This window comes from Heptranchias perlo, unplaced genomic scaffold (genome assembly GCF_035084215.1).
Source record: "Heptranchias perlo isolate sHepPer1 unplaced genomic scaffold, sHepPer1.hap1 HAP1_SCAFFOLD_156, whole genome shotgun sequence".
Taxonomy (NCBI): domain Eukaryota; kingdom Metazoa; phylum Chordata; class Chondrichthyes; order Hexanchiformes; family Hexanchidae; genus Heptranchias; species Heptranchias perlo.
Window position 1 is genome coordinate 796919 of NW_027138817.1, and position 14070 is coordinate 810988.

General features: G+C 46.2%; 1 protein-coding gene across 3 annotated transcripts in view; it reads left to right on the plus strand.

Moving 5' to 3' along the window:
• Nucleotides 1-14070, plus strand: part of LOC137309260 (SITS-binding protein-like) — a 208605-nt gene that overhangs the window by 36948 nt on the left and 157587 nt on the right. For all 3 annotated transcript variants that reach the window (XM_067977522.1, XM_067977524.1, XM_067977523.1), the window contains exon 2: nucleotides 8809-8980. In XM_067977522.1, the coding sequence (XP_067833623.1) occupies nucleotides 8809-8980 (172 nt within the window). The remainder of the gene's footprint in view (nucleotides 1-8808; nucleotides 8981-14070) is intronic.

Here is a 14070-nt window from a genome sequence, read left to right on the forward strand (position 1 = left end):
GATGTAAATTATCCGATCCCCGGTGATGTAAATTATCCGATCCCCGGTGATGTAAATTATCTGATCCCGGGTGATGTAAATTATCCGATCCCCGGTGATGTAAATTATCCGATCCCGGGTGATGTAAATTATCCGATCCCCGGTGATGTAAATTATCCGATCCCCGGTGATGTAAATTATCTGATCCCCGGTGATGTAAATTATCCGATCCCGGGTGATGTAAATTATCCGATCCCCGGTGATGTAAATTATCCGATCCCGGGTGATGTAAATTATCCGATCCCCGATGATGTAAATTATCTGATCCCGGGTGATGTAAATTATCTGATCCCCGGTGATGTAAATTATCCGATCCCGGGTGATGTAAATTATCTGATCCCCGGTGATGTTAATTATCTGATCCCGGTGATGTAAATTATCCGATCCCCGGTGATGTAATTTATCTGATCCCGGGTGATGTAAATTATCTGATCCCCAGTGATGTAAATTATCTGATCCCGGGTGATGTAAATTATCTGATCCCGGGTGATGTAAATTATCTGATCCCGGGTGATGTAAATTATCCGATCCCAGGTGATGTAAATTATCCGATCCCGGGTGATGTAAATTATCCGATCCCGGGTGATGTAAATTATCCGATCCCGGGTGATGTAAATTATCCGATCCCCGGTGATGTAAATTATCTGATCCCGGTGATGTGAATTATCCGATCCCGGGTGATGTAAATTATCCGATCCCGGGTGATGTAAATTATCCGATCCCGGGTGATGTAAATTATCTGATCCCCGGTGATGTAAATTATCTGATCCCGGGTGATAAGAACATAAGAACATAAGAAATTGGAGCAGGAGTAGGCCAATCGGCCCCTCGAGCCTGCTCCGCCATTCAATAAGATCATGGCTGATCTGATCCCAACCACAAAGCTAAAGAACACAAGAAGTAGGAGCAGGACCCGGCCACACAGCCCCTGGGCCCTCTGCGCCACCCACAGGGCATTGACCGATCCGAACTCAGCTTCATGTCCAATTTCCTGCCCGCTCCCCATAACCCCTAATTCCCTTTACTTCTAGAAAACTGTCTATTTCTGTTTTAAATTTATCTAATGATGTAGCTTCCACAGCTTCCTGGGGCAGCAAATTCCACAGACCTACCACCCTCTGAGTGAAGAAGTTTCTCCTCATCTCAGTTTTGAAAGAGCAGCCCCTTATTCTAAGATTATGCCCCCTAGTTCTAGTTTCACCCATCTTTGGGAACATCCTTACTGCATCCACCCGATCAAGCCCCTTCACAATCTTAAATGTTTCAATAAGATCGCCTCTCATTCTTCTGAACTCCAATGAGTAGAGTCCCAATCTACTCAACCTCTCCTCATATGTCCGCCCCCTCATCCCCGGGATTAACCGAGTGAACCTTCTTTGTACTGCCTCGAGAGCAAGTATGTCTTTTCTTAAGTATGGAGACCAAAACTGTATGCAGTATTCCAGGTGCGGTCTCACCAATACCTTATATAACTGCAGCAATACCTCCCTGTTTTTATATTCTATCCCCCTAGCAATAAAAGACAACATTCCGTTGGCTTTCTTGATCACCTGCTGCACCTGATGTAAATTATCTGATCCCGGGTGATGTAAATTATCTGATCCCCGATGATGTAAATTATCTGATCCCCGGTGATGTAAATTATCTGATCCCCGGTGATGTAAATTATCTGATCCCCGGTGATGTAAATTATCTGATCCCCGGTGATGTAAATTATCTGATCCCCGATGATGTAAATGATCTGATCCCCGGTGATGTAAATTATCTGATCCCCGGTGATGTTAATTATCTGATCCCCGGTGATGTAAATTATCTGATCCCGGGTGATGTAAATTATCTGATCCCGGGTGATGTAAATTATCTGATCCCCGGTGATGTAAATTATCTGATCCCGGGTGATGTAAATTATCCGATCCACGGTGATGTAAATTATCTGATCCCGGGTGATGTAAATTATCTGATCCCGGGTGATGTAAATTATCCGATCCACGGTGATGTAAATTATCTGATCCCGGGTGATGTAAATTATCTGATCCACGGTGATGTAAATTATCTGATCCCCGGTGATGTAAATTATCTGATCCCGGGTGATGTAAATTATCTGATCCCCGGTGATGTAAATTATCTGATCCCCGGTGATGTAAATTATCTGATCCCCGATGATGTAAATGATCTGATCCCCGGTGATGTAAATTATCTGATCCCCGGTGATGTTAATTATCTGATCCCCGGTGATGTAAATTATCTGATCCCGGGTGATGTAAATTATCCGATCCACGGTGATGTAAATTATCTGATCCCGGGTGATGTAAATTATCTGATCCCGGGTGATGTAAATTATCCGATCCACGGTGATGTAAATTATCTGATCCCGGGTGATGTAAATTATCTGATCCCCGGTGATGTAAATTATCTGATCCCCGGTGATGTAAATTATCTGATCCCCGGTGATGTAAATTATCTGATCCCGGGTGATGTAAATTATCTGATCCCCGGTGATGTAAATTATCTGATCCCCGGTGATGTAAATTATCTGATCCCCGATGATGTAAATGATCTGATCCCCGGTGATGTAAATTATCTGATCCCCGGTGATGTTAATTATCTGATCCCCGGTGATGTAAATTATCTGATCCCGGGTGATGTAAATTATCTGATCCCGGGTGATGTAAATTATCTGATCCCCGGTGATGTAAATTATCTGATCCCGGGTGATGTAAATTATCCGATCCACGGTGATGTAAATTATCTGATCCCGGGTGATGTAAATTATCTGATCCCGGGTGATGTAAATTATCCGATCCACGGTGATGTAAATTATCTGATCCCGGGTGATGTAAATTATCTGATCCACGGTGATGTAAATTATCTGATCCCCGGTGATGTAAATTATCTGATCCACGGTGATGTAAATTATCTGATCCCCGGTGATGTAAATTATCTGATCCCCGGTGATGTAAATTATCTGATCCCCGGTGATGTAAATTATCTGATCCCGGTGATGTAAATTATCTGATCCCCGGTGATGTAAATTATCTGATCCCGGGTGATGTAAATTATCTGATCCCGGGTGATGTAAATTATCTGATCCCGGGTGATGTAAATTATCTGATCCCGGGTGATGTAAATTATCCGATCCCGGGTGATGTAAATTATCCGATCCACGGTGATGTAAATTATCCGATCCCCGGTGATGTAAATTATCTGATCCCGGATGATGTAAATTATCTGATCCCCGGTGATGTAAATTATCCGATCCCGGGTGATGTAAATTATCCGATCCCCAGTGATGTAAATTATCTGATCCCGGGTGATGTAAATTATCTGATCCCGGGTGATGTAAATTATCTGATCCCCGGTGATGTAAATTATCCGATCCCGGGTGATGTAAATTATCCGATCCCCGGTGATGTAAATTATCTGATCCCCGGTGATGTAAATTATCTGATCCCGGGTGATGTAAATTATCCGATCCCCGGTGATGTAAATTATCTGATCCCCGGTGATGTAAATTATCTGATCCCGGTGATGTAAATTATCCGATCCCCGGTGATGTAAATTATCTGATCCCGGGTGATGTAAATTATCTGATCCCGGGTGATGTAAATTATCTGATCCCGGGTGATGTAAATTATCTGATCCCGGGTGATGTAAATTATCTGATCCCCAGTGATGTAAATTATCTGATCCCGGGTGATGTAAATTATCCGATCCCGGGTGATGTAAATTATCTGATCCCGGGTGATGTAAATTATCCGATCCCCGGTGATGTAAATTATCCGATCCCGGGTGATGTAAATTATCTGATCCCCGGGTGATGTAAATTATCTGATCCCCGGTGATGTAAATTATCTGATCCCGGGTGATGTAAATTATCTGATCCCCGGTGATGTAAATTATCTGATCCCGGGTGATGTAAATTATCTGATCCCCGGGTGATGTAAATTATCTGATCCCGGGTGATGTAAATTATCCGATCCCGGGTGATGTAAATTATCTGATCCCGGGTGATGTAAATTATCCGATCCCCGGTGATGTAAATTATCTGATCCCGGGTGATGTAAATGATCTGATCCCCGGTGATGTAAATGATCTGATCCCCGATGATGTAAATTATCTGATCCCGGGTGATGTAAATTATCTGATCCCGGGTGATGTAAATTATCTGATCCCCGGTGATGTAAATTATCTGATCCCCGGTGATGTAAATTATCTGATCCCGGTGATGTAAATTATCCGATCCCCGGTGATGTAAATTATCTGATCCCGGGTGATGTAAATTATCTGATCCCCGGTGATGTAAGTTATCTGATCCCCGGTGATGTAAATTATCTGATCCCTGGTGATGTAAATTATCTGATCCCGGGTGATGTAAATTATCCGATCCCCGGTGATGTAAATTATCCAATCCCGGGTGATGTAAATTATCCGATTCCCGGTGATGTAAATTATCTGATCCCGGGTGATGTAAATTATCTGATCCCCGGTGATGTAAATTATCTGATCCCCGATGATGTAAATTATCCGATCCCGGGTGATGTAAATTATCTGATCCCCGGTGATGTAAATTATCCGATCCCCGGGTGATGTAAATTATCCGATCCCCGGTGATGTAAATTATCTGATCCCGGGTGATGTAAATTATCTGATCCCGGTGATGTAAATTATCTGATCCCGGTGATGTAAATTATCCGATCCCCGGTGATGTAAATTATCCGATCCCCGGTGATGTAAATTATCTGATCCCCGGTGATGTAAATTATCTGATCCCCGGTGATGTAAATTATCTGATCCCCGGTGATGTAAATTATCTGATCCCCGATGATGTAAATTATCTGATCCCCGATGATGTAAATTATCCGATCCCCGGTGTTGTAAATTATCTGATCCCCGGTGATGTAAATTATCTGATCCCCGGTGTTGTAAATTATCTGATCCCCGGTGATGTAAATTATCTGATCCCGGGTGATGTAAATTATCCGATCCCGGTGATGTAAATTATCTGATCCCCGGTGATGTAAATTATCCGATCCCGGTGATGTAAATTATCCGATCCCGGTGATGTAAATTATCTGATCCCCGGGTGATGTAAATTATCCGATCCCCGATGATGTAAATTATCCGATCCCCGGTGTTGTAAATTATCTGATCCCCGGTGATGTAAATTATCCGATCCCCGGTGTTGTAAATTATCTGATCCCCGGTGATGTAAATTATCTGATCCCCGATGATGTAAATTATCCGATCCCCGGTGTTGTAAATTATCTGATCCCCGGTGATGTAAATTATCCGATCCCCGGTGATGTAAATTATCCGATCCCCGGTGTTGTAAATTATCTGATCCCCGGTGATGTAAATTATCTGATCACCGATGATGTAAATTATCTGATCCCGGGTGATGTAAATTATCTGATCCCGGGTGATGTAAATTATCTGATCCCGGGTGATGTAAATTATCCGATCCCGGGTGATGTAAATTATCTGATCCCCGGTGATGTAAATTATCCGATCCCGGGTGATGTAAATTATCTGATCCCGGGTGATGTAAATTATCCGATCCCGGGTGATGTAAATTATCTGATCCCCGATGATGTAAATTATCTGATCCCGGGTGATGTAAATTATCCGATCCCGGGTGATGTAAATTATCTGATCCCCGGTGATGTAAATTATCCGATCCCGGGTGATGTAAATTATCTGATCCTCGGGTGATGTAAATTATCTGATCCTCGGGTGATGTAAATTATCCGATCCCGGGTGATGTAAATTATCTGATCCCCGGTGATGTAAATTATCCGATCCCGGGTGATGTAAATTATCTGATCCTCGGGTGATGTAAATTATCCGATCCCGGGTGATGTAAATTATCTGATCCCCGGTGATGTAAATTATCCGATCCCGGGTGATGTAAATTATCTGATCCCGGGTGATGTAAATTATCTGATCCCGGTGATGTAAATTATCCGATCCCCGGTGATGTAAATTATCCGATCCCCGGTGATGTAAATTATCTGATCCCGGGTGATGTAAATTATCTGATCCCCGATGATGTAAATTATCCGATCCCCGGTGATGTAAATTATCTGATCCCGGGTGATGTAAATTATCTGATCCCCGATGATGTAAATTATCTGATCCCCAGTGATGTAAATTATCTGATCCCGGGTGATGTAAATTATCTGATCCCCGGTGATGTAAATTATCTGATCCCGGGTGATGTAAATTATCCGATCCCTGGTGATGTAAATTATCCGATCCCCGGTGATGTAAATTATCTGATCCCCGGTGATGTAAATTATCCGATCCCCGGTGATGTAAATTATCTGATCCCGGGTGATGTAAATTATCTGATCCCCGGTGATGTAAATTATCTGATCCCCAGTGATGTAAATTATCTGATCCCGGGTGATGTAAATTATCTGATCCCCGGTGATGTAAATTATCTGATCCCCGATGATGTAAATTATCCGATCCCCGGTGTTGTAAATTATCTGATCCCCGGTGATGTAAATTATCCGATCCCCGGTGATGTAAATTATCCGATCCCCGGTGTTGTAAATTATCTGATCCCCGGTGATGTAAATTATCTGATCACCGATGATGTAAATTATCTGATCCCGGGTGATGTAAATTATCTGATCCCGGGTGATGTAAATTATCTGATCCCGGGTGATGTAAATTATCCGATCCCGGGTGATGTAAATTATCTGATCCCCGGTGATGTAAATTATCCGATCCCGGGTGATGTAAATTATCTGATCCCGGGTGATGTAAATTATCCGATCCCGGGTGATGTAAATTATCTGATCCCCGATGATGTAAATTATCTGATCCCGGGTGATGTAAATTATCCGATCCCGGGTGATGTAAATTATCTGATCCCCGGTGATGTAAATTATCCGATCCCGGGTGATGTAAATTATCTGATCCTCGGGTGATGTAAATTATCTGATCCTCGGGTGATGTAAATTATCCGATCCCGGGTGATGTAAATTATCTGATCCCCGGTGATGTAAATTATCCGATCCCGGGTGATGTAAATTATCTGATCCTCGGGTGATGTAAATTATCCGATCCCGGGTGATGTAAATTATCTGATCCCCGGTGATGTAAATTATCCGATCCCGGGTGATGTAAATTATCTGATCCCGGGTGATGTAAATTATCTGATCCCGGTGATGTAAATTATCCGATCCCCGGTGATGTAAATTATCCGATCCCCGGTGATGTAAATTATCTGATCCCGGGTGATGTAAATTATCTGATCCCCGATGATGTAAATTATCCGATCCCCGGTGATGTAAATTATCTGATCCCGGGTGATGTAAATTATCTGATCCCCGATGATGTAAATTATCTGATCCCCAGTGATGTAAATTATCTGATCCCGGGTGATGTAAATTATCTGATCCCCGGTGATGTAAATTATCTGATCCCGGGTGATGTAAATTATCCGATCCCTGGTGATGTAAATTATCCGATCCCCGGTGATGTAAATTATCTGATCCCCGGTGATGTAAATTATCCGATCCCCGGTGATGTAAATTATCTGATCCCGGGTGATGTAAATTATCCGATCCCCGGTGATGTAAATTATCTGATCCCCGGTGATGTAAATTATCTGATCCCCAGTGATGTAAATTATCTGATCCCGGGTGATGTAAATTATCTGATCCCCGGTGATGTAAATTATCCGATCCCCGGTGATGTAAATTATCTGATCCCCGGTGATGTAAATTATCCGATCCCGGGTGATGTGAATGATCTGATCCCGGAGGAGTTTTATTATATGATCCCAGGTAGGATAGTGACAAAAGCACTTAAGTTGGCCTCATTTTTCCTGGGGTTGGGAGGAAAATCAGCCTGGGTTCATGCTCCTCATGACGGTGCAGCGGCTCCTGCTGCGAATCCATGTGTGGATGTGAACTACAACTCGGGGCCACAGTTTTAAAATAAGGGGTCTCCCATTTAAGACGGAGGTGAGGAGGAATTATTTCTCTCAGAGGGACGTGAGTCTGTGGAACTCCCTTCCCCCGAGCGCGGTGGAGACAGGGTCATTGTATATTTTTAAGGCTGAGTTGGATAGTTTCCTGATTAACAAGGGAGTCAAAGGTTATGGTAGGTTGACGGGAAAGTAGGGTTGAGGTCATGATCTTGTCAAATAGCAGAGCAGGCTCCAGGGGCCGAATGGCCTACTCCTGCTCTTAATTCGTATGTGAGGGCTGGGTCAAGCTGTGATTCCCTCTACAGTCAAGTAGCCTGCTGACATGAGATTAAATGGGTGGGTCGAGTCCATGGTAAGGTCGAGTGTACGTGGGCTGTGGAAGGAGATTAAATGGGTAGGTCGAGTCTATGATAGGGGAGAGTGTACACGGGCTGTGGAAGGAGATTAAATGGGAGGGTAGGGTCTATGATAGGGGAGAGTGTACACGGGCTGTGGAAGGAGATTAAATGGGAGGGTAGAGTCCATGGTAGGGTAGGGTGTACGTGGGCTGTGGAAGGAGATTAAATGGGTGGGTAGAGTCTATGATAGGGGAGAGTGTACACAGGCTGTGGAAGGAGATTAAATGGGTGGGTAGAGTCCATGATAGGGGAGAGTGTACGTGGGCTGTGGAAGGAGATTAAAACACCAAATGATCTTTTCTCAATGTGTTTTTTCTTCTATTCTTATGACCATCCAGTAGATTTTGGAAAAACTGAGCTGAGTGGAGAAAGTTGTGTGCATGCCAGTGGTGCTCTTTAATTGGATGCTTTGTGACTTCTTTACAGGATTGCTTCTCCATGGTGAATGTTTCCTGGTATGGTGGAGCAAGCATGCGCTCACAGTACTGGCCCATAAACAGTGCCGACATTGACTCGCAGCCGTTCATTATCAGTGACCTGCAGGATACACCCACTGGATACGGATCTGTGTTAGAGAGATACTTCCTCGGATCAACAGGTGAGTGTGTTGACGGTCGCTGTACACTGTTACTTTACACAAATCAAACTCTTCGACACATTTGAGCTTGAGTCTCAATCTTAGGTCTGAACGCTGGCCTGTTGATACAGTGGGTCGCTGTGACTGTCCACAGCCACACACTATGTCAGAATGGGCATTGGTTACCTTTGTGCGCCCATATGCAACATTCTGAACGACAGCTGAGCCTGTCGGGGGATGGCGTAGATAAGGCATTGAGAAAGAGTCTTTTATGCAGCATTTGCGCTCGCTGTAATTCAGTTACTCAGGAGAGCCCGCCACCTAATTGAGAATCAGACTGAATCACATCTTTTAACATCTGCCAAGTCTCTATTTGTAGAGTACACCCTCTACCCACCCTTTTAATCTCCTTCCACAGCCCATGTGCACTTTACTCGATCATGGACTCTACCCAACCATTTAATCTCCTTCCCAGCCCAGGTCGATTATTCTGGGACAGGAACAGTGTAAAGAGGGGGAGGAATTCTTGAAATGTGTACAAGGGAACTTTCTTGAGCAGTGTGTTTCCAGCCTTATGAGGAAGCAGTGCTGGATCTAGTTCTGGGGAATGACGTGGGGCAAATGGAGCATGTTTCAGTAGGGGAGCATTTGGTTGAACAGTGATCATAATATCATCAGGTTTAGAATAGTTATGGAAAAGGACAAGGAACAATCAATAAAGTATTTTCAAAGACAAGTTCATGGAATGTATTTGAGATGGTTTCCTAGAGCAATACATCATGGAACCAACCAGGGAACAGGTTATTTTAGATCTTGTATTGTGTCGTGAGACAGGGTTAATTAATAATCTCACAGTAAAAGAACCTCTGGGTTCACATTGAGTTTGAAAGTAACGTATTTAAGTCAGAAACTAGAGTCTTAAACTTAAATAAAGCCAATTACATAGGTACGAGGGGCGAGTTGTCAAAGGTAGATTTGGGAAATTAAATTAAAGGGTTTGACAGTTGAAAAGCAATGGCAAACATTTAAAGAAATAGTTCAATATTCTCAACAAATATACATTCCATTCAGAAATAAAAACTCCACGGGAAAAGTGATCTACCCGTGACTAACTAAAGAAGTTAAGGATAGTATTAGATGGAAAGAAGAGGCCTATAATGTTGTCAAGGAGAGTAGTAAGCCTGGGGATTGGGAGAGTTTTAGAAAGCAACAAAGGACGGCCAAAAAATTGATTAAGAAGGGAGAAAATAGAATATGATAATAAACTAGCAAAAAATATAAAAACGGATTGTTAGAGTTTCGACAAGTATGAAAAAAGGAAGAAAGTAGCAAAAGTAAACATTGGTCCCTTAGAGGCTGAGACAGGTGAAATTATAATGGGGAATCAGGAAATGGCAGATGAGTTAAATGAATATTTTGTATCTGTCTTCACAGTAGAAGACACAAAAAGCATACCAAAAATAGTGGGGAACCAAGGGGTAAATGGGAGTGAGGAACATAAAACAATTAATATCACTAGAGAAAAAGTACTGGACAAACTAATGGGACTAAAAGCCGACAAATCCCCTGGACCTGATGGCCGACACCCGAGGGTTCTAAAGGAGGTGGCTGCAGAGATATTGGATGTATCGGTTATGATTTTCCAAAATTCTCTAGATTCTGGAACGGTCCCAGTGGACTGGAAGATAGCAAATGTGACCCCGCTATTTAAGAAGGGAGGGAGCAAGAAAACAGGGAACTACAGGTCAGTTAGCCTGATATCGGTCGTCGGGAAAATGCTGGAATCCATTATTAAGGAAGTGGTAACAGGGCACTTAGAAAATCATAATATGATTAGACAAAGTCAACATGGTTTTAGAAAAGGGAAATTGTTTTTGACAAATTTATTAGAGTTTTTTGAGGATGTAACCAGCAGAGTAGATAAAGGGCAACCAGGGGATTTAGTATATTTGGATTTTGAAAAGGCTTTCGATAAGGTGCCACATAAAAGGTTGTTACGCAAGGTTAGGGCTCATGAGGTTGGGGGTAATATATTAGCATGGATAGAGGATTGGTTAAAGGACAGTAAACAGAGAGTTGGGATAAACGGGTCATTTTCAGGTTGGCAGGCTGTAACTAGTGGGGTATCACAAGGATCAGTGCTTGGGCCTCAGCTATTTACAATCTATATTAATGACTTAGTGAAGGGATCGAGTGTAATGTATCCAAATTTGCTGACGATACAAAGCTAGGTGGGAAAGTAAGCTGTGAGGAGGACACAAAGAGTCTGCAAAGGGATATAGACAGATCAAGTGAGTGGGCAAGAAGGTGGCAGATGGAGTATAATGTGGGGAAATGTGAGGTTATTCACTTTGGTAGGAAGAATAGAAAAACAGAATATTTTTTAAATGGTGAGAAACTATTAAATGTTGGTGTTCAGAGAGACTTGGGTGTCCTCGTACACGAAACACAGAAAGTTAACATGCAGGTACAGCAGGCAATTAGGAAAGCAAATGGTATGTTGGCCTTTATTGCAAGGGGGTTGGAGTACAAGAGTAAGGAAGTCATACTACAGTTGTACAGGGCTTTGGTGAGACCTCATCTGGTGTACCGAGTAGTTTTAGTCTCCTTATCTAAGGAAGGATATATTTGCCTCAGAGGCGGTGCAACGAAGGTTCACTAGATTGATTCCTGGGATGAGAGGGTTGTCCTGTGAGGAGAGATTGAGTAGAACGGGCCTATACTCTCTGGAGTTTAGAAAAATGAGAGGTGATCTCATTGAAACATATAAGATTATGAAGGGGCTTGACAGGGTAGATGCTGAGAGATTGGGGGTGATTTTAGGGGGCAATTGCGGGTGCGTTGGGGGCGGCGGTGGGGGGGGGGGCTCCGAAAATCGCGGAAATCCCGCTCAGGTTTGGAAGCCGGCTCCAACACACCGACTTCCGAGTTTCCCAGGGACCCACCTGGGTGCGCGCGGTCGACCCAAAAATGGAAGTCCCGCCGGCAATTAAAGCTGGCGGGATGACAGTTAAAGAGCCAAATGTACCTCATTGAGGAACTTAAGGCATTTTACCTGTCACAGATGAAGGGATTAGAAAGATTTTTAACTTACCTGGGCGGCTTGCCCACCAGGCATGAAACCAGACGTGAAGGGCCGGATCAGGCAAAAAGAAACTAAATTAATTAAATAAAAACCATGGAAGGAAGTGAATACACGAAAGGAACCTACCTTTGAAAACTGCTCCGATATCCGATGTCTCCTGCTCCGATGTCCCCCTCTTCACCCCCCTGATGTCCCCCTGTTCACCCCCCGATGTCCTCGCGATCTTCCCCTCTCCACCCCCAATCTTCCCCTCTCCCCCCGATCTTCCCCTCTCCACCCCCAATCTTCCCCTCTCCACCCCCAATCTTCCCCCCGATCTTCCCCTCTCCACTCCCAATCTTCCCCTCTCCCCCCGATCTTCCCCTCTCCACCCCCAATCTTCCCTTCTCCACCCCCGATCTTCCCCCTCCCCCCAATCTTCCCCTCTCCCCCCTGATCTTCTCCTCTCCACCCCCAATCTTCCCCTCTCCCCCTCGATCGTCCCCTCTCCCCCCCAATCTTCCCCTCTCCCCCCTGATCTTCCCCCCTCCCCCCGATCTTCCCCTCTCCCCCCTGATCTTCCCCTCTCCAACCCCAATCTTCCCCTCTCCCCCCGATCTTCCCCTCTCCACCCCCAATCTTCCCTTCTCCACCCCCGACCTTCCCCCCTCCCCCCGATCTTCCCCTCTCCACCCCCAATCTTCCCCCCGATCTTCCCCTCTCCACTCCCAATCTTCCCCTCTCCCCCCGATCTTCCCCTCTCCACCCCCAATCTTCCCTTCTCCACCCCCGATCTTCCCCCTCCCCCCGATCTTCCCCTCTCCCCCCTGATCTTCTCCTCTCCACCCCCAATCTTCCCCTCTCCCCCCCGATCGTCCCCTCTCACCCCCAATCTTCCCCTCTCCCCCCTGATCTTCCCCCCTCCCCCCGATCTTCCCCTCTCCCCCCTGATCTTCTCCTCTCCACCCCCAATCTTCCCCCCTCTCCCCGATCTTCCCCTCTCCACCCCCAATCTTCCCCTCTCCCCCCCGATCTTCCCTTCTCCACCCCTGATCTTCCCCTCTCCACCCCCGATCTTCCCTTCTCCACCCCCAATCCTCCCCCCTCCCCCGATCTTCCCCTCTCCCCCGATCTTCCCTTCTCCACCCCCAATCTTCCCCTCTCCCCCCGATCTTCCCCTCTCCACCCCCAATCTTCCCTTCTCCCCCCCGATCTTCCCCCCTCCCCCGATCTTCCCCCCTCCCCCCGATCTTCCCCTCTCCCCCCTGATCTTCCCCTCTCCACCCCCAATCTTCCCCTCTCCCCCCGATCTTCCCCTCTCCACCCCCGATCTTCCCTTCTCCACCCCCGACCTTCCCCCCTCCCCCCGATCTTCCCCCCCTCCCCCCTGATCTTCCCCTCTCCACCCCCGATCTTCCCCTCTCCACCCCCGATCTTCTCCCCTCCCCCCGATCTTCCCCCCTCCCCCTGATCTTCCCCTCTCCACCCCCGATCTTCCCCTCTCCCCCCCGATCTTCCCCTCTCCACCCCCGATCTTCCCTTCTCCACCCCCAATCCTCCCCCCTCCCCCCGATCTTCCCCTCTCCCCCGATCTTCCCTTCTCCACCCCCAATCTTCCCCCCTCTCCCCGATCTTCCCCTCTCCCCCCCGATCTTCCCTTCTCCACCCCCAATCTTCCCCCCTCCCCCCGATCTTCCCCTCTCCCCCCTGATCTTCCTCTCTCCCCCCCAATCTTCCCCTCTCCCCCCTGATCTTCCCCTCTCCACCCTGATCTTCCCCTCTCCACCCCCGATCTTCCCCGCTTCCCCCGATCTTCCCCTCTCCCCCCTGATCTTCCCCTCTCCACCCCCAATCTTCCCCCCTCCCCCCGATCTTCCCCTCTCCACCCCCAATCTTCCCCTCTCCCCCCCGATCTTCCCTTCTCCACCCCTGATCTTCCCCTCTCCCCCCCGATCTTCCCTTCTCCACCCCCGATCTTCCCCTCTCCACCCCCGATCTTCCCTTCTCCACCTGCGATCTACCCCCCTCCCCCGATCTTCCCCTCTCC